Source organism: Mastigoproctus giganteus, chromosome 6 (assembly GCF_048544385.1).
Source record: "Mastigoproctus giganteus isolate SK-2022 chromosome 6, ASM4854438v1, whole genome shotgun sequence".
NCBI lineage: Eukaryota > Metazoa > Arthropoda > Arachnida > Uropygi > Thelyphonidae > Mastigoproctus > Mastigoproctus giganteus.
Genome location: NC_143580.1, coordinates 231,379,541 through 231,398,089, shown reverse-complemented (window position 1 = coordinate 231,398,089; position 18,549 = coordinate 231,379,541). Strand labels below are relative to the sequence as shown.

The window sequence follows — 18,549 nt, the reverse complement described above, 5'->3', positions numbered from 1 at the left end:
AAATAAAAGTAAATATAAAATACAGATATCAGCAAAATATTCTGCCATATCCTTGGATTTGCAGGATTGGAAGTTTTTACTTATTTCACTTCACTTTTCATCTGCTATTAAAATTTATCTTGTGGTGTCTTATATCTGAGTATGATCATTGAAGAAAATTAACTAAAGAGACCAGTTTATATATGAAAATTCTTCAACTGTATTAACATTAACCGCTTCATGGATTATCCCAAGATATCTCGCTTTTAGTTTTAAAATACTAATTTATTAAAAAAATCTGTATAATTTGCACACTTCTTGGCATACACAAGATAACTCGGGATAGCCCAAATGGATTAATTACTCCCATGTATTTTCTACGGAAAAAATTAATGAAAAACACAAACTACAATGAGTATTCGCATGATGCATACTTTTAATCTGTAAAATAAAAAAAAAAGTCTATCTGTTACAGCATATTTTTCGGAAAAAAATGTTCCAGGAAGGGGTTAAGGATATTATGAGTAATTTTACAGTTTTGCTTTGGATTCATTTGAATGTTGTTGGCAAGTTCACTGATGTCATGCAAATTAATTGTTATGAACTAATATTTTGGGTGTGAAGATGCAGATCTCATGGTAACAGAAGATAATGAATGTTAAAATGGTTTCTTCAAGATACCTTTGATTTCTTCTTGTGTATTATGGTGCCTCCATAGCCAGGTGGGCAGGAGCAGCAGTGCGTAGCACACGCTTCTTGATTAGACTGGGGTTCAAGCCCATGACCACCAAATACGGAGGATGGGGAAAGGTCAGGGAATGACCACTGCATATCCCAAGCAATATGGCCTTAGTTGCTAATGCTCCTAAAAACCAAAATAACAAACATAACATCTTGTGTATTATGATTGAATGGCCAAGATCAAAATCTGTAGTTAAACATAATTGTGCACAGGTTAATAATGTAAGAGAAATTGTTTAGAGTTTTTTATAATTTACTGCGAGAGAGAGAGAGACCAGCTTGTTTATGCAAATTCTTCAACTGTATTAATGTTAAGACCTTTGAAAGGATGAAGGAAGGAATTAATACACTTGTTAGGATTTCTGAGTCTTATAATCAGTGCTCTTAATTGTAATGTAAGTAATAATAAAAACATGCAGTGAAAGTCTAATTGAAAGCCAAGAAAATCTAAAAACATGCTTATTATGAAGTATTCTCATTATGGCATAATTAGGTTAAAACATGCATAAATTCTGGACAAAACATGAATTCAGAAAAAATCTGTATATTCATTTTTGATCTCCACTACTTATAATAAATCTTTATTGCAGTCAATCAATAGAATAATGAAATAAATATAATTGCTTATGATATAAGAGTAGGAGACCGGCAGAATTACTTAACAAGTACAGATCACTGTTGAAAAAAAGCCGTGAATTAGGGTTGAATTTGAAAGTGTCTGCAATTCAGCCCTGGAAAGATTGTGCAAGGCTCAAGGGGCAAAATTTTTTTCAGCCTGGTCTGTACTTGTTAACAGGAGAGACTGCTTCTACAGGGATGGGATACACTTAAATAGAAAGGGTGCAAGAATATTTGCTGATGATGTCGAGGCAGTGTTAGATGGGTTGGAAAACTGCTAGCTTGGGAGGATTCAAGGATTAATAGATTAACAGTAGCCACTGGAAGAGATGAAAGTGATTCTTGCACTGCTTCTATTGGAATGAGCAGCAGCAGCTTGGAAAACAAGATGCAGGATATTTCAGAGATTGCTGGGAATCATTGCAGTACAAGTAAACACATGGGTTGTGTTAGGGTAGCTAAGAATAGGAACAGGTGCATGTAAACTTGCATGTAAACCAATGCTGGGAGTTTGGTAAATAAATTTGATGAATTTGAGGTATTGCTCAAAACATCAAAGGCAGATATTGTTGGGATATCAGAGGCGTGGTGTCACACAGATATAAGGAATGCAGAACTGGAATTTGGGGAGTACAATGTGTACAGAAAGGATAGAAAGGGAGGAGGGGTTATGCTATTAAGAAACACACAAAATCCAAGGAAGTGAAGCCAGTCAAAATCGCTGGACAGTACAGTGTCGAGTCAGTTTGGTGTGACATAAGCATTGGAAGATCAAAATTGAGAGTAGGAGGGTGCTATAGGCCTAATGACTCCAATGATTATAATAAGAAACTGTACAGGAAAATAGAGTGGGCCAGTAAATCAGAGAGTCTTATAATGGGGGATTTTAATTTCCCAGATATTGACTGGAATTTGTGGGTTGGTCACTCACACACTAGCAAGGCTTTTGTGGATTTATTGGACGATTGTTTTCTACATCAGCATGTTCGGGAAGCAACTAGAGGGAATAATACTCTTGATCTGGATACTATGATGGGTCACAAAGGAGAACTGGATGCAAAGAATAATTCTGATATCATCGTGGATTTTGGAAAAGTTTTTGATACTGTGGCAGTAGTGATTCTTCATGCATTAAGAATCTGCAGATAAAGGAACCACTAGGTGGCAGTGATCACAGTGTGCTGAAGTGGGATTTACTCAAAGAGGTAACTACCATCAGGGGTAAAGGGAAGTGTTTTTGATTTCGTAAAGGCGACTACGATGGTCTGAGACAATATTTAAATTCTATACAGTGGGACCAACTGATGTTGTTACCAACAGCAAATTCAAAATGGGAAACATTCAAAGAACTTATCTTGGAAGCTACTAGGCTTTACATGCCAACTAAGAAATATTGGTCAAGGTTTAGGCCTAAATGGATGTCAGATGAACTAATGAGACATATGGCAGAGAAGAAAAATGCATGGGATAAATATAAATTAACATGTGACACAGAAGCCTAACAACACCAACAGAAGCCTATGATAGATATAAGCTGGTCTGTAATCAAATTACAAAGGAGGTTAGGCAGGCGAAGGCAGATTACGAGAAATCTTTGGCAAAGGATGCAAAGAAAAACAGCAAAGAGTTCTTTACTTATGTAAACTCTAGAAGGAAGGGGATGAATCAGATTGGTCCATGATATCGATGGTTCAACTGTTGATGATCCTGCTCAGGTAGCTAACAAACTAAATGAATATTTTGCACCGACATTCACACATGAAGAGTTATTCAGCGAGGGAAATGCCAGAGGTGTATTCAATTCTGGCAGTAAGCTAGATAATCTTGTAATAACTGAGAGTAAAGTGGAGGAGAAATTGTTGAAGATAAACACAAGAAAGGCACCTGGGGTGGATGGGATCTATCCACCCCAGGAAATGTGACCCCAATTCACAAAGGAGGATCAAAGGCTGACGCAAGTAATTATAGACCTGTGAGTTTAACTTCTGTTCCAGGAAAATTAATGGAGGCACTGATTAAAGAAGCACTGCTGGATCATCTAGACTGCTGCACAAATTGGAGCAGTGTGGCATTGGAGGCAAATTGCTGCTGTGGATAAAGGGATGGTTGAGGGGGAGAAGACAGAGTAGTAATCAATGGACACTGCTCATCGTGGACTAATGTTATTAGTGGAGTCCCTCAGGATTCAGTGTTGGGTCCATTATTGTTTTCTGTATTTATAAATGATATTGATGATGGTATATCAAACTTAATGTCCAAGTTTGCAGACGATACAAAGGTTGGCAGGGTTGTTAAGGACACTACTGACACTACGCTGCTGCAACAGGATCGGCGCCTCCGTAGCCAGGTGGGAAGGAGCAGCAGTGCATAGCACACACTTCTTGATTAGACCGGGGTTCGAGCCCGTCACCACCAAATACGGAGGATGCGGAAAGGTCAGGAATGACCACTGCATATTCACGGAGCAATATGGCCTTAGTTGCTAATGCTCCTAAAAACCAAACAAACAAACAGCAACAGCATCTGGAAAAGTTGAGCAGATGGACTGAGAGGTGGCAAATGAAGTTTAACATTGACAAATGTAAAGTACTACATATGGGTAAACAGCAACCCCAGAGCAATGTATCAACTCTGTGGTACTACACTGACAGTGGTAGAGAATGAAAAGGACCTGGACGTAATTTTGCAGGCAGATATGAAGTTCTCTTAGCAGTGCAGACGGGCTGCAAGAGTAGCTCATGGTGTCTTGTCAATTATATACAGGAATTTTTCTAGCAGGGATAAGGAGGTGATTATTACCTTGTATAAGGCAATGGTCAGGCCACCCCTTGAGTACTGTATACAGGTCTGGAGGCTTCATTTCAAGAAGGATGTAGAGCTGCTGGAACGAGTACAGAGAAGGGCAACAAGATTAGTGAATGGAACAAAGGGTTGCTCCTATGAAGAAAGTCTTAAGTTTTGCAAATTACGCTGTCTGGAGACTAGGCACCGGCGAGGTGATCTGATAGAGGTGTATAAAGCCTCGAATGGTTTGAGCATGCTCAATGCTGATGGGATTCTTCGTTTTGCTCAGAATAATCACCTGAGAGGGCATAAATTCAAATTGAGGAAAGACAGATGTAGGATAGATGTGCAGAAATTTGCTTTTAGCCAGCCGGTAGTTGGTGGAACAGACTTCCATCCCTTGTTGTGGAAGTTGATAGCCTAAATAAATTTAAGGCTCAGCTGGACAGGTATCTTGAATGAACGGAGGGGTGAAATGGGAGTGGGGTTTTTTTTTTTTTTTTGGCTGATGCTGCATAAGCTTGCTTTCTTGCATCATATGCCTCTACTAATGCTAATATGTTGTATATAAATTCTTCAAAATTATTATTCAGTGTCTTGCAACTTGTTCGTCTCTGTTGGAACACTCAGAAGAATAGTATATGATTTTATCCTTATTTTTAAGGAAAATAGAGTAATGATGAAAATAACCCATACCTCTTATGAGTTTCACTTTTGCTGACTGTTATTTTCGTATATATTTATTTTCATTTCAAATTTTATAAATGCAGACCCTTTCATTTCTCTTACATCCCACTAAACGTTATCCTAAAATGTACCTTTATACTTTTTCCCCATATAAAGTTACTTCAACATAATTTTAACAAGTACTGCACATTTCCAAGTGCAGCAGTTTACTTAATAACAAGCATATCGACAGTTATAAATAAATGTTAGCTTTTGACTTGGAACAGCAAAAGAGAAAGGTGAGACAAGACAAGTGACAATGCTTCAATCATTCTTTCACATATTCCAGTTACAAATTTGCTGTCAGAGTTTTGAAGCAAATGCCAAACAGCATTAAAAACAGTTGAAAGGACTGCCCATATGTCCTCTCAATAATTCCATGTATAAGGCAGTTGTAAGACTTCATTTGGAATACTTTGTACAAGTACAGCAGCTATGCCTGAAAAAAAAAAAAAAAGAGAGACCATAAGTTCTCTGAGAGAGGAAAGTAAAATAAGTGATGGTAAAATTTTTGCTGTTATAAATGATTCAAGAACTGAGGCCAAAAATATATATATTATGTCAAAAAAAAAAAAAAAAGATTTTGACCAGAATGTAGGAAGCTTTCTTTTATTCAGCTTAGGTAAACACACAGGTTCTTTTAATTTTTATTTAATTCTTATTTTTATTTTATTATTACTGTATTGTTAATTTTTTTTTCTTTTTTATATATTGCAGAAACGTCTAGGCTTTTTTGCACCATATTGAATAATACTAATTTACAAGAGCAGTCACAAGGAAAAATAACATTTGCTTCAATTTCTAATTGCTATATAGTTTTCTGTATTCAGTGTTATTGAACTCATTGTAATGGAGTCCTGGGCCCTATTTATAATAATCGAGTTTCATAATACATTAAGAGTTTTTAATATCTATATAATATCGGTGTGTAGATGCACCATAGAAAACTCTTAAAAAACTACAAGGTAGTTGTTGTGGGCATCATTTGCTCTTTCAGATATTAAACTCTTAATATATTATGCCTTGTGCATTTAATTATTTTAAATATTGTCTTATACACCTTTTGGCATCTCTCATATTGTGTGATTATCTTCACAACTGGGTCGTCATGTCTGCAATACTAGGGTACCTGTCCACCCACTGATGATAGGCCAATAGCCTTGAAACATGTCTGGGTGGTGGTACTCACTGAGAATAAGTAACAATAGTCTTCTCTATTAGTGAAGCGTTACTTATTTGAGGTAGTGCAATATCATGGCAACTCGTCGTGAAGGCAGAGCACAATATGAGAAAGAGCAAATGATGCCCACAACAACTACCTTGTAGTTTTTTAAGAGTTGTCTATGGTGTATCTACACACCGATATTATATACTAATAAAAATACAGAAAATGAAACTATATTGCCATATTTTCTACTTGCAGATTGCATGCAACCTTTTCCGTACTCTTCCTCCAAGTGAAAATCCAGATTTTGATCCTGAAGAAGATGATCCAACTCTGGAAGCCTCGTGGCCACACCTACAAGTAAGTTTTGAGATTTTCTAATTATCGTTGAGGATCTATAATGAAATTAACATGGAAATTGGAATTAACTTTTTAATTTAAACAACATAATTGTGTTTGGCTCCCCCCCCCTTTTTTTTATTTTTTTTTATTTCAATAAAGAATTTAGGATTTTATATGTAAGTGCTAATTTACACCAGTAAGGCTCTGGAGGAAAGATAAAATAGTAAATTATTTATTAAACATCACAATTTAAAATGAAAAAAAAAAAAAAAAAAAAACTATTTACTGTAAAATTATTTACTTACTTGCCACCCGGTGTGCCAGTTTTCACCTCGGGCCTCAACAAGCTGTTTCCGTGTACTGTTCATCCTGTTCCAGTTTTTTTATTTTCCCATGATTGTTTTGCTCCCTCCTTCTGAGATTGTTTTCAGTGTTTCTATTTATTCCTATTATTGGATCTCCAGTTTGCAGCTATTTCTTATGTTACTGGCCATATGACATTTTACTTGCATGACATGACATTTGACATGTTACTGTCCATATGACATTCAGTTTAGGAGATCTGCAGTCTTACTTAACAAGTACAGGTCAATGTTGAAAAAAAGTCGTAAGTTAGGGTTGAATTTGAAAGTGTCTGCAATTCTGCCCAGACACGATAGGAGGGAATATGTGATGAGAGCCTTGTCAACCGATTCGACCTTGGGGAGATTGTGCAAGGCTCATGGGGTAGAATTTTTCTCAATGTGGTCTGTGCTTGTTAACAGGAGAGACTGCTTCTACAGGAATGGGATACACTTAAATAGAAAGGATGCAAGAATATTTGCTGATGCTATCGAGGCGGTATTAGGTGGATCAGAAAACTGCTAGCTTGGGTGGATACACAGACTAATAGATTAACAGTAGCTACTGGCAGAGGTGAAAGTGATTCATGCACTGCTTCTATTGGAATGAGCAGCAGCTTGGAAAACAAGGTGCTGTGTTTCATGGTGCTGGGAGTCATCGTGGAACAAGAAAATACATGGGCTGTGTTAGGATAACTAAGATGTGTGGAAATTTGCCTTTAGCCATCAGATGGTTTATTGCTGGAACAAACTTCCATCTGTTGTGAAAATTGACAACTTAAATAAATTCAAGACAGAACTAGACAAATGTCTGGAATGAATGGATGGGTGAAATGGGAAGGGTTTTTTTTTTTTTTTTTTTTTTTCACTGATGCTGTATAAGCTTGCTTTCTTTCATCATATTCCTCTACTAATACTAATGTCTTCTTAAGATGTGTCTGAACAATCTCCATCTTTTTTTGTTTTATGAAGTGTAAAACACTGCTGTCCTCTTCTGTGTTATTTCTTTATTTTTTCTGTGAAGTGTAACATTATTTTTCTCTGACTTCTTTTTCCCCCACTGCCTAATCTTAGCTGCCCTTGTGTCAGTCATGTTTCTGCTGCATAGGTAAGTGTCGTTCTGACAAAGTATTAATTATTTTTTTGTTTTTAGATGTATTTGCTTTATTTTCCATATTTTATTCAATCTACTAAACATTCCAGATACTATTCCCTTTCTTCTACTTATTTCTGAATCTGTTGGATTTTATGTATATAAAATGTTTCTTCTATTCACAAAAGGGATCAAAGGGAAGTGAGTGATTACAGATCTGTAAGCTTAACATTGTTTTAGTGAAAATAATTGGGAAAATATTAGTAGATGAAGTAATATTGGAAAATCATATTAACAATAATGCAGTTATACAACAATCGGAGTACAAATTTGTTAAGGGGAAGATCTTGTCTGACCAATCTGATTAGCTACTACTTGTGATGTGGTAACAAAGGAACTAGATGCTAAAAATAATTGGACATCATATACATGGATTTCAGCAGAGAATGTTTACTAATGGTCACTGTCTTGGATTAATGTTATTAGAGAGTCAATGCTGGATCCTTTATTGTTTTCAGTATTTATTAATGATATTGATGAAGGCATAGCTATTTAATTTAGTAATGTCAAAGTTTGGCAATGGTACAAAGGTTGGTAGAGTAATTAAGATATCAACTATGCTACTGCAACAAGATCTAGAGAAAATAGGCAAGTGTGCTGAGAAGTACAATTGAGGTTTAACATTGATAAATGCAAGGTACTACATTTGTGTAGCATAATCCCAGAATAACATACTAATTGGGTGGTATTATACTGAAAGTACTGGAGAATGAAAAAGACCTGGAGATAATTATACAGTCTGACATGAAGGTCTCTGAGCAGTGCAGATAGACCGCCAATGGGGTTTCCGTCAATGATATGCAGGAATTTTTCTGGCACGGACAAGGAGATGCTTATCTCATTGTATAAGCCATTTGTGAGGCTGCATCTTGAGTACTGCATACATGTCTGGAAGCCTCATTTTAAGAAGGTTATGAATCTGTTGGAATGGATGCAGAGAAGAGCAACAATGTTTATTCATGGGACACAGAAGGGTACTCTTATCAAAACAGACTTCAATTCTAAAAATTGCTGTATAATTGATTAACTAAATGCCCACAGCATTCTTACTCTTTCTTGGACAATAAACTTGGACATAAACTTAAATTGAAAAAGGATAGCTGTGGGAGATAGTGTAAAACTTTGCTTTCAGTGTGAAAGTAATTGACTGTTGGAACAAACTTCCATTGGCTGTTGCGGAAGTGGATAGTTTGAATAAATTTAAGGAAGGTTTAGATAAGAAAGTTTTAGAAAGGATGTAACAATGAGGATTTTTTTTTTTGGCTGATGCTGTATAAGCTTTTTTCCTTGCATAATTTGCCACTATTAATACTAAAAAATATTATTTATAAATAAATAAATGTAAAATTACTAGATAAATAAAATAAAAAAACACAGAGATTTACATTAAAAGCATTGAACCTCTTGGCAGATTAAAATGTTCTTGCTTAAATTATGCACAACTTACTGCTACCTTCCTCCATTAAGTGATGGAACTTAAGAATTTGTCTATTTCTCAGGGTTTCTGTAAGATAATTGTTCACCCACTGTAAGAGAAATCAACAGCAAGTTGCTCTCCCTTGTCTTATCTTGTTGATATAATGTTGCATGTCATGCTATTCCCATGATGACTCGGTATATGTTCTGGTTTTAGAACTAGAACATATACTGATTCCAGAACTTTCAAGATGGAAACACAAATAGGAGAAGCTTAAACAGCAAAGAGGTTAAATTTGGGGAAGAACTAGATTGATATGATATCAAATTAACAGTTATCAGAGAAACCAAGAGAAAGAATAGAGATGAGTCGCAGCTAAACAATAATTATAAAATTATTTATTTATAGTGTGAGAAGGGGTTAGCAGTAGATTTTAGAATCAGTTTGTAAGAAAGCTTAATTGATTGGAAATTATTATCTCAGAGCTGTGCGGGAAAAAATTAAGATGGAAAGTTTGAGGTATGAAATTTGCCTGTGCATGCAGACCACTGAATGCTCCAAAAAATATGAAATAGAAGAATTTGCTAATATCTCAAAAATAGCATTAGAAATTAATGACAGAGAAAGAGTAGTATTGGCTGGGGATTTAATTAGCACGATAGGAAATGAGAACTACGTCTAGAAAGGCATTTTGAGACTGAAAATTTTATTTTAAAAGGCAAACGTAATAATAATGGTAAAAAGGTAACTACAGTTTTGTGCAAGTCTTGTAGTTTATTGTATAGTTAGTATTTTGGCATGGAGATTAGCATTAGCAAAGGCACATGATGCAAGAAAGCAAGCTTATATAGCATCAGCCAAAAAAAAAAAAAAAAAAAACACCCTTATTTCACCCATCCATTTGCTCCAAATGTTTGTCAAGTTCTGCCTTGAATCTATTTAAGCTATCAACTTCTACAATGACAGATAGAAGTTTGTTCCAGCAATCAACCACCCGCTGGCTAAAGGCAAACTTCCGCACATCTATCCTACAACTGCCCTTCCTCAATTTGAATTTATGCCCTCTCAGGTGATTATTCTGAGCAAGAGGAAGAATCCCATCAGCATTCAGCATGCTCAAACCATTCAAAGCTTTATACACCTCAGTCGGATCACCTCGCAGGTGCCTAGTCTCCAGAAACTAATTTGCAAAACTTAAGCCTTTCTTTGTAAGAGCAACCCTTTGTTCCATTCACTAATCTTGTTGCCCTTCTCGTTTCAACAGCTCTACAACCTTCTTAAAATGAGGCCTCCAGACTTGTATACAGTACTCATATAAGGCAATGGTCTGACCATTGCCTTATACAAGGGGATAATCACCTCCTTATCCCTGCTAGAAAAATTCCTGTATATCATTGACAAGACACCATGAGCTACTCTTGCAGACCCATCTGCACTGCTCAGAAAACTTCATATCTGCCTGCACAATTACCCCCAGGTCCTTTTCATTCTCTACCACTGTCAGTGTGGTACCACAGAGTTGATACGTTACTCTGGGATTACTGCTTCCCATATGTAGTACTTAACATTTGTCAATGTTAAACTTCATTTGCCACTTCTCAGCTCATCTGCTCAACTTTTCTGGATCCTGTTGCAGCAGTGTACTGTCATTAGTGTCATTAACAACCCTGCTAATCTTCGTATTGTCTGCAAACTTGGACATTAAGCCTGATATACCATCATCAATATCATTTATAAATACAGAAAACAACAATGGACCCAACACTGAACCCTGAGGGACTCCACTAATAACATTAGCCCACAAAGAGCAGTGTCCATTGATTACCACTGTCTTCTTCCACTCAACCATCCCTTTATCCATAGCAGCAATTTGCCTCCAATGCCACACTGCTCCAATTCGTGCAGCAGTCTTCCATGTGCAACAGTATCAAAAGCCTTTCTAAGATCCAAGTATATAATATCAAAGTTATTCCCTGCATCCAGTTCTTTTGTGACTGCATCATAGTATCCAATCCAATTGGTCAGGCAAGACTTCCCCTTAACAAAACCATGCTGTGTCAGGGCTATAACAGAAGTCTTGTCTAGATGATCCTGCAGTGCTTCTTTAACCAGTGCCTCCATTAATTTTCCAGGAACAGAAGTTAAACTAACAGGTCTATAATTACTTGTGTCGACCTTTGATCCTCCTTTGTGAATTGGGGTCACATTTGCACTTCTCCAGTCCATGGGTACTTCCCCTGAGTCCAAGGAAGCTCTCATAATTATGGCTAAGGGTTTGCTTACTTCCTTTGCTGCCTCTTTTAATATAACTGGATAGATCCCATCCACCCCAGGTGCCTTTCTTGTATTTATCTTCAACAATTTCTCCTCCACTTTACTCTCAGTTATTACAAGATTCTCTAGCTTACTGCCAGAGTTGAATACACCTCTGGCATTCCCCTCGCTGAATAACTCCTCATGTGTGAATGTAGATGCAAAATATTCATTTAGTTTGTTAGCTACCTGAGCAGGATCATCAACAGTTGAACCATCGATATCAAGTGGACCAATCTGATTCATCCCCTTCCTTCTAGAGTTTACATAAGTAAAGAATTCTTTGCTGTTTTTTTTTGCATACTTTGCCAAAGATTTCTCGTAATTAGCCTTCGCCTGCCTAACCTCCTTTGTAACTTGGTTACTGACCAGTTTTATATCTATCATATGCTTCTGTGTCACATGTTAATTTTTATGTATCTCATGCATTTTTTTCTCTGTCACATGTCTAATTAGTTCATCTGACATCCATTTAGGCCTAAATCTTGAACAATATTTCTTTGTTGATATGAAAAGCCTAGTAGCTTCCAAGATTAATTCTTTGAATGCTTTTCATTTTGAATTTGCTGTTGGTAACATCATCAGTTGGTTCCACCATATAGAATTTCTAAATACTGTCTCAAACCACCGTAGTCACCTTTACGAAAGCAAAAACCCTTCCCTTTACCCTTGATGGTAGTTACCTCTTTGAGTAAATCCCACTTCAGCACACTGTGATCACTGCCACCTAATTGTTCCTTTATCTGCAGATTCTTGATGCATGAAGAATCACTACTGATAATCAGATCAAGACTATTACTCCATCTAGTTGCCTCCCGAACATGCTACTGTAGAAAACAATCCTCCAATAAATCCCCAAAAGCCTTGCTAGTGTGCGAGTGACCAACCCACAAATTCCAGTCAATATTCAGGAAATTAAAATCCCCCGTTATAAGACACTCTAGTTTACTGGCCCACTCTATTTCTCTAAACAATTGCTCATTATACTTATCAGATTCATTAAGCCTATAACACATATCTACTCTCATTTTTTTGTATCCCAGTGCTTATGTCACACCAAACAGACTCAACATTACATTGTCCACCAACATCAATTAGATGCACTTCCTTAGATTTTATTTGTTTCTTAACTAACAGCATAACCCCTCCTCCCTTCCTGTCCTGTCTATCCTTTCTGTACACATTGTACTCCTCAAATTCCAATTCTGCATTTCTTATGTCTGTGTGACACCATGTCTCGATATCCCAACAATATCTGCCTTTGATGTCTTGTCTAGCACTTCAAGCTCATCGAATTTATTAACTATACTCCTAGCATTGTTGTACATGCAAGTATACATGCACCTGTTTCTACTCTTAGTTACCCTAACACAGCTCATGTATTTACTTTTTCCATTATGACTCCCAGCAGTCCTGGAAATTCCCATTGCCTTGCTTTTCAGGCTGCTGCTCAATTTCATTTCAATAGAAGTAGTGCAAGAATCACTTTTACCTCTGCCAGTGGCTACTGTTGATCTTTTAGTACGTGTACCCCCCCCACAAGCTAGCTGTTTTCTGACCCACCCAACTCTGCCTCAATAGCATCAGCAAATATTCTTGCACCCTTTATATTTAAATGTATCCCATCCCTGTAGAAGCAGTCTATCCTGTTAATAAGCACAGACCACTCTGAGAAAAATTCTACCCTTGAACAAGGGCACAATCTCTCCAGGGCCGAATTGAACGACAAGGCTCTCATCATATACTCCCTCCTAGTGTCTGGGCAGAATTGCAGACACTTTCAAATTCAACCCTAACTCGCAGCTTTTTTTCAGCATTGTCTTGTACTTGTTAAGTAATTCTGCTGGTCTCCTACTCTTAATATCATTAGTGCCAACGTGTACAACAATATCACCCTTTGTGCCCTTAAACGATGATATCCCCTACGTCATGAACCTTTACCCCTGGCAGATATACCCTGGTACTGTTCCATCTATCCTTTTTGCACAATGTGTTCCACATTTCCCTGACAATAGAGTCACCTACAACAACTAGTTCCTTTGGAACTAGTGCATTCTGCCTTGGGAATTGCCGCTGTGTTGCATGATGTTCAAGTGCAAGATCTGGCATTGATGTGGGTAGCTGAGAGCTTGATGGGCCCCTCAATTTAAATCCTTCAAGGGCATCCACCCTGTCCTTCAAGCTCTCATATAAGCCCATAACAATGCCGAGTTTTCACCTGATTTCCTTGCACTCCTTACATCTTGCACACACAAAGACATTACCTTTGGCAATATCATGTCCCATTCCTGATTACATAATGGAAACAAGAAAAATATAATTGACTATATTATTATAGAAAAAGATTTTAAATAACTAGTTGAATATACAAGGGTATATTATAGAGGATTTGTGATTGGATATTCCCATCATCTAGTATTGAGCATATTAAAAATAATGATTAGGGCAAACAATAAAAGGTATAAGAAAAGTGTTAAAGTGGGCAACAGCCAAAAAGTGCTTTTCCGACAACAAGTGTAGAAACTTTCTTGCTCAAAGGTTAAATTCTGTTCATGATAAAAATATGAATTATTAAAGGGAACGTTAAAGAGAAGATGAAGAATAACAAAAATTTAAGAGAACTTTAGCGGAAGCTGTAAAAGTAGTATATGGAAAGGTCTGTAAAGACACAAAATTCAGAATGCCATGATGGAACCAAGAAATTTAAAAAAAGTTAGAGAAGAAAAACTATATAAAAAAAATTTGTAAAATAAATCTAAAGTAAAGTGTAAGGAGGCTAAGATAGTTATAAAAGAGGCTAAAGAAAACAGCTTGCAAAGATTTTTGGGAAAGGTATGGAAAATAGGTATCAGGATGGCATATAAATATTTTGGTGTTTATTTAAAAATCTCATCACTTAATTAATGTAATTAAAAATGATAAGTGTGAAGTTAAAAATGGAAGAGAAGGATATTTTTATTTAGTAAACAATTTTCTGAAGACAGCACTAAAGAAGATAGAATAATTGAAATAGAGTAAATTTTGGATATTCTCTCTATAATTGAGATACACTGTCATGAAAATATTAAGTATGGAAAGGCAGCAGTGGTTAATGAAATTAAAGAAAATTGAAAAAGAAAAGCAGGGAGTAAAATAGTGTTGTGGTGATTGCTGTTATTACATTACCAGAAGCCATTTTCCAAAGGACAAATTTATGCAGGTGACCTCCGTGGCCAAAGTGGTCAGGAGCGCTAGTGCAGTAGCACACGCTCTTTGAGTAGACCGGGATTCCAGCCCCTGATTGCTAATTACGGTCGATCTGCTAACCCACACTGGACCAACATAGCAGATTATGGTCATTTCTCTCAACATGAATCGTCGAGGAGGTTTCCATCCTGCAGTACATTGATAATTGCTGCAGTTTACCCTTTTTTTTTCTTTTTTTTTACCTTAAAAAAGGTTAGGAGTATTGTTGAATGTAACTTTTGGGAAAAATAGTCACATTGGCAGATTATAGAAAGGTCATGGAAACATAATAAGGACCTGTATTTATGATTTGTTGATGTTCAGAAATCTGTTCTTTCAAATTTTAGAAAAACATGGCATCAAGGATAATATAAAAAAAAATTTTTTTTTTTGTCTTTCACAGTTTTTTTCATGCAGATCTGTTTATAACATTATTATAATTAGTAAAATGTGGTTGTCTTCAAGATTATTAAGAGAAAGAAGCACCAGTTACCACAAAACAAGTTAACACAGCAATTAGGATCATTCATAAAATAAGAAAAAGATAGCAGTACTCACCATCAGTAGTACAAGTGCACGTGTAGATTAGATAAGGAAATCTAACCAACAAAATGTAAATTTGAACAATAAGCCAGGCAATCTACAAGTTTAAATTCACAAAAATATGCAAATCAACATTAAACAAAAACATGATAAACAGAACTAACATAAGTAAATTGAAATCAATTAATAAACACTAACCAAATGACAAATTAAAACATAAAAAAAAGTGAGGATGATCATGAGCATTCAAACTAAAAAAATAATAGGACAGAAGAACATAGAATTCAAAGAAAAGAGAGGAAAAGAATGAAAGAAAATACAACAGACCATGTTATATCCATATAAAAAAATAATTATTAAAATTAGACAGATTTAGCATTAGCATTAGTAGAGGCATATGATGCAAGAAACAAGCTTATGCAGCATCAGCCAAAAAAAAAAAAAAAAAAAACACACACACTTCCATTTCACCCCTCCTTTCTCCTTTCGTTCGAAATACCTATCCAACTGAGGCTTATATTTATTTAGGCTATCAACTTCCACAACAAGGGATGGAAGTCTGATCCACCAACCAACTACCCGCTGGCTAAAGGCAAATTTCCACACATCTATCCTACATCTGTCTTTCCTCAATCTGAATTTATGCCCTCTCAGGTGATTATTCTGAGCAAGAGGAAGAATCCCATCGGCATTGAGCATGCTCAAACCATTCAAGACTTTGTACACCTCTATCAGATCACCTCGCCGGTGCCTAGTCTCCAGACACTGTAATTTGCAAAACTTAAGCCTTTCTTCGTAAGAGCAACCCTTTGTTCCATTCACTAATCTTGTTGCCCTTCTCTGTACTCATTCCAGCAGCTCTACATCCTTCTTGAAATGAGGCCTCCAGATACAGTACTCAAGGTGTGGCCTGACCATTGCCTCATACAAGGGGATAATCACCTCCTTATCCCTGCTAGAAAAATTCCTGCATATCATTGACAAGACACCATGGGCTACTCTTGCAGCCCGTCTGCACTGCTCAGAGAACTTCATATCTGCCTGCACAATTACCCCCAGGTCCTTTTCATTCTCTACCACTGTTGGTGTAGTACCACAGAGTTGATACGTAGCTCTGGGGTTGCTGTTTCCCATATGTAGTACTTTACATTTGTCAACGTTAAACTTCATTTGCCACCTCTCAGCCCATCTGCTCAACCTTTCTAGATCCTGTTGCAGCAGCATAGCATCAGTAGTGTCCTTAACAACCCTGCCAACCTTTGTATTGTCTGCAAACTTGGACATTAAGCTTGATATACCATCATCAATATCATTTATAAATACAGAAAACAATAATGGACCCAACACTGAACCCTGAGGGACTCCACTAATAACATTAGTCCACGATGAGCAGCGTCCATTGATTACCATTCTATCTTCTCCCCCTCGACGATCCCTTTATCCATAGCAGCAATTTGCTTCCAATGCCACACTGCTCCAATTTGTGCAGCATCCTTCCATGTGCAACAGTATCAAAAGCCTTTCTAAGATCCAAATACTGTATATAATATCAAAGTTATTCCCTTCATCCTGTTCTTTTGTGGCTACATCATAGTATCCCATTAAATTGGTCAGGGAAGACTTTCCATTAACAAAACCATGCCGTGTCCGAGATATAACTGAAGTCTTGTCTACTCATCAGGATCATGATGATCGTGCAGTGCTTCTTTAACTAGTGCCTCCATTAATTTTCCTGGAACAGAAGTTAAACTCACAGGTCTATAATTACTTGTGTCGGCCTTTAATCCTCCTTTGTGAATTGGGGTCACATTTGCACATCTCCAGTTTATGGGTACCTCCCCTAAGTCCAAGGAAGCTCTCATAATTATGGCTAAGGGTTTGCTTACTTCCTTTGCTGCCTCCTTTAATATGGGTTATTAAAGATTTGGTTATATCTTCAAGGGTATTAAGAAAAGAAACATTAATTCTCACAGTTAATGCTGCAATTAGGATTATTCTTAGCAAGGTACTATATCACCTGAATACCAAGATACCAAGTTATTCAGGTGTTATAGTATCTTGCTGAGAATAACCCTTATAAATAGGCCGCCGTAGCCTAGTGGTCAGGCGCGCGGGCGCATAAGTACACGTGCCTTGAGTGACCGGGGTTCAAGCCCGTGACTGCTGAATACGGTGCTGTTTCTTGTATTCAATCTGTATATGGTCCTTGAGGTTGTCACAGACATTCTCTCAGATATGCCAGACAAGCTGTACTTGCTACCTGGGAGTCTAAAACGCTGATGGAACTGATATTCAGGTGACACTCAAGTCAAGTGGACCCAATTTCGGCGAAGTCCGGACGGTCTGTGACAGCCAAATCCTCTACTTGCACTTTCACGATGGTGGGACTGTTAGTAATCCTGGGTATAACCTCCATGCACAAGTACATGGTGGGTGACCACCCAGGGGTGAACCAACGTAAGCAGGGGTCGAGGTGTGGCGCCCACACCACATGGAGGAACGCTGCCCCTCTATGTTACCAGGCAGTACTAGGTGGTAGATGACTCTCATCAACCGGTGAAATACCGCCACTTTGCTTATTGGAGGCTTGAAGTGGTGGAACCCATGTTTAGTCTCTTGAGCTAAGTTCCGGTCAACACTTCCCTATCTCTTCCATCATGCAGTATGATTGATGACTTTTGAGGTTATGATGAACGTCGTGGCGAGATCCAATATTCCTTACATTTAGAGGGTACAGCTCTAAAACGGTGTTCGCAGGCCGGCCGCTAGTTAGTACACCGGACCGAACCTATTGGTAACTCTATAGGAGGCTTCCGGATCAGCTTGTATAATCTTGCTACCTCTACTCTGCCAGATAGTGACTGGAGGGAGTCTGAGTAGTGTGTATGCGGGGAGCATTGTCGAGGCCACATTATGTCAAGGATCTGGGTATATTCTTACCACATGCACGCCATATCCAAAAATTTCATTACTTCATACAGCATGTCCCACCCACTTTATCTCACTATTGAATACACCATGAATTGTCAAACTAATAGAGCAAGCTTATCTGCGAAAAGATCTAAACCTCCCAAGGACTTCCTAATTCATTTCATAAATATACATGGTCTCAATTCTAATCTCAACGATGTCCATTTCCACTTGCAGTCTGCCAAACCCCATGTACTTTTTCTGACAGAATCTCAGTTATCAGTTGATTCAA

The 18,549-nt window shown here is 37.3% G+C and overlaps 1 protein-coding gene across 1 annotated transcript in view; it reads left to right on the top strand.

The window, feature by feature from the left end:
• LOC150085076 (serine/threonine-protein phosphatase 2A 56 kDa regulatory subunit epsilon isoform-like) overlaps positions 1-18,549 on the top strand; it is a 199,613-nt gene that overhangs the window by 84,802 nt on the left and 96,262 nt on the right. The window contains exon 3 of the mRNA XM_090376775.1: positions 6,272-6,373. Coding sequence (XP_090232901.1) covers positions 6,272-6,373 — 102 coding nt within the window. The remainder of the gene's footprint in view (positions 1-6,271; positions 6,374-18,549) is intronic.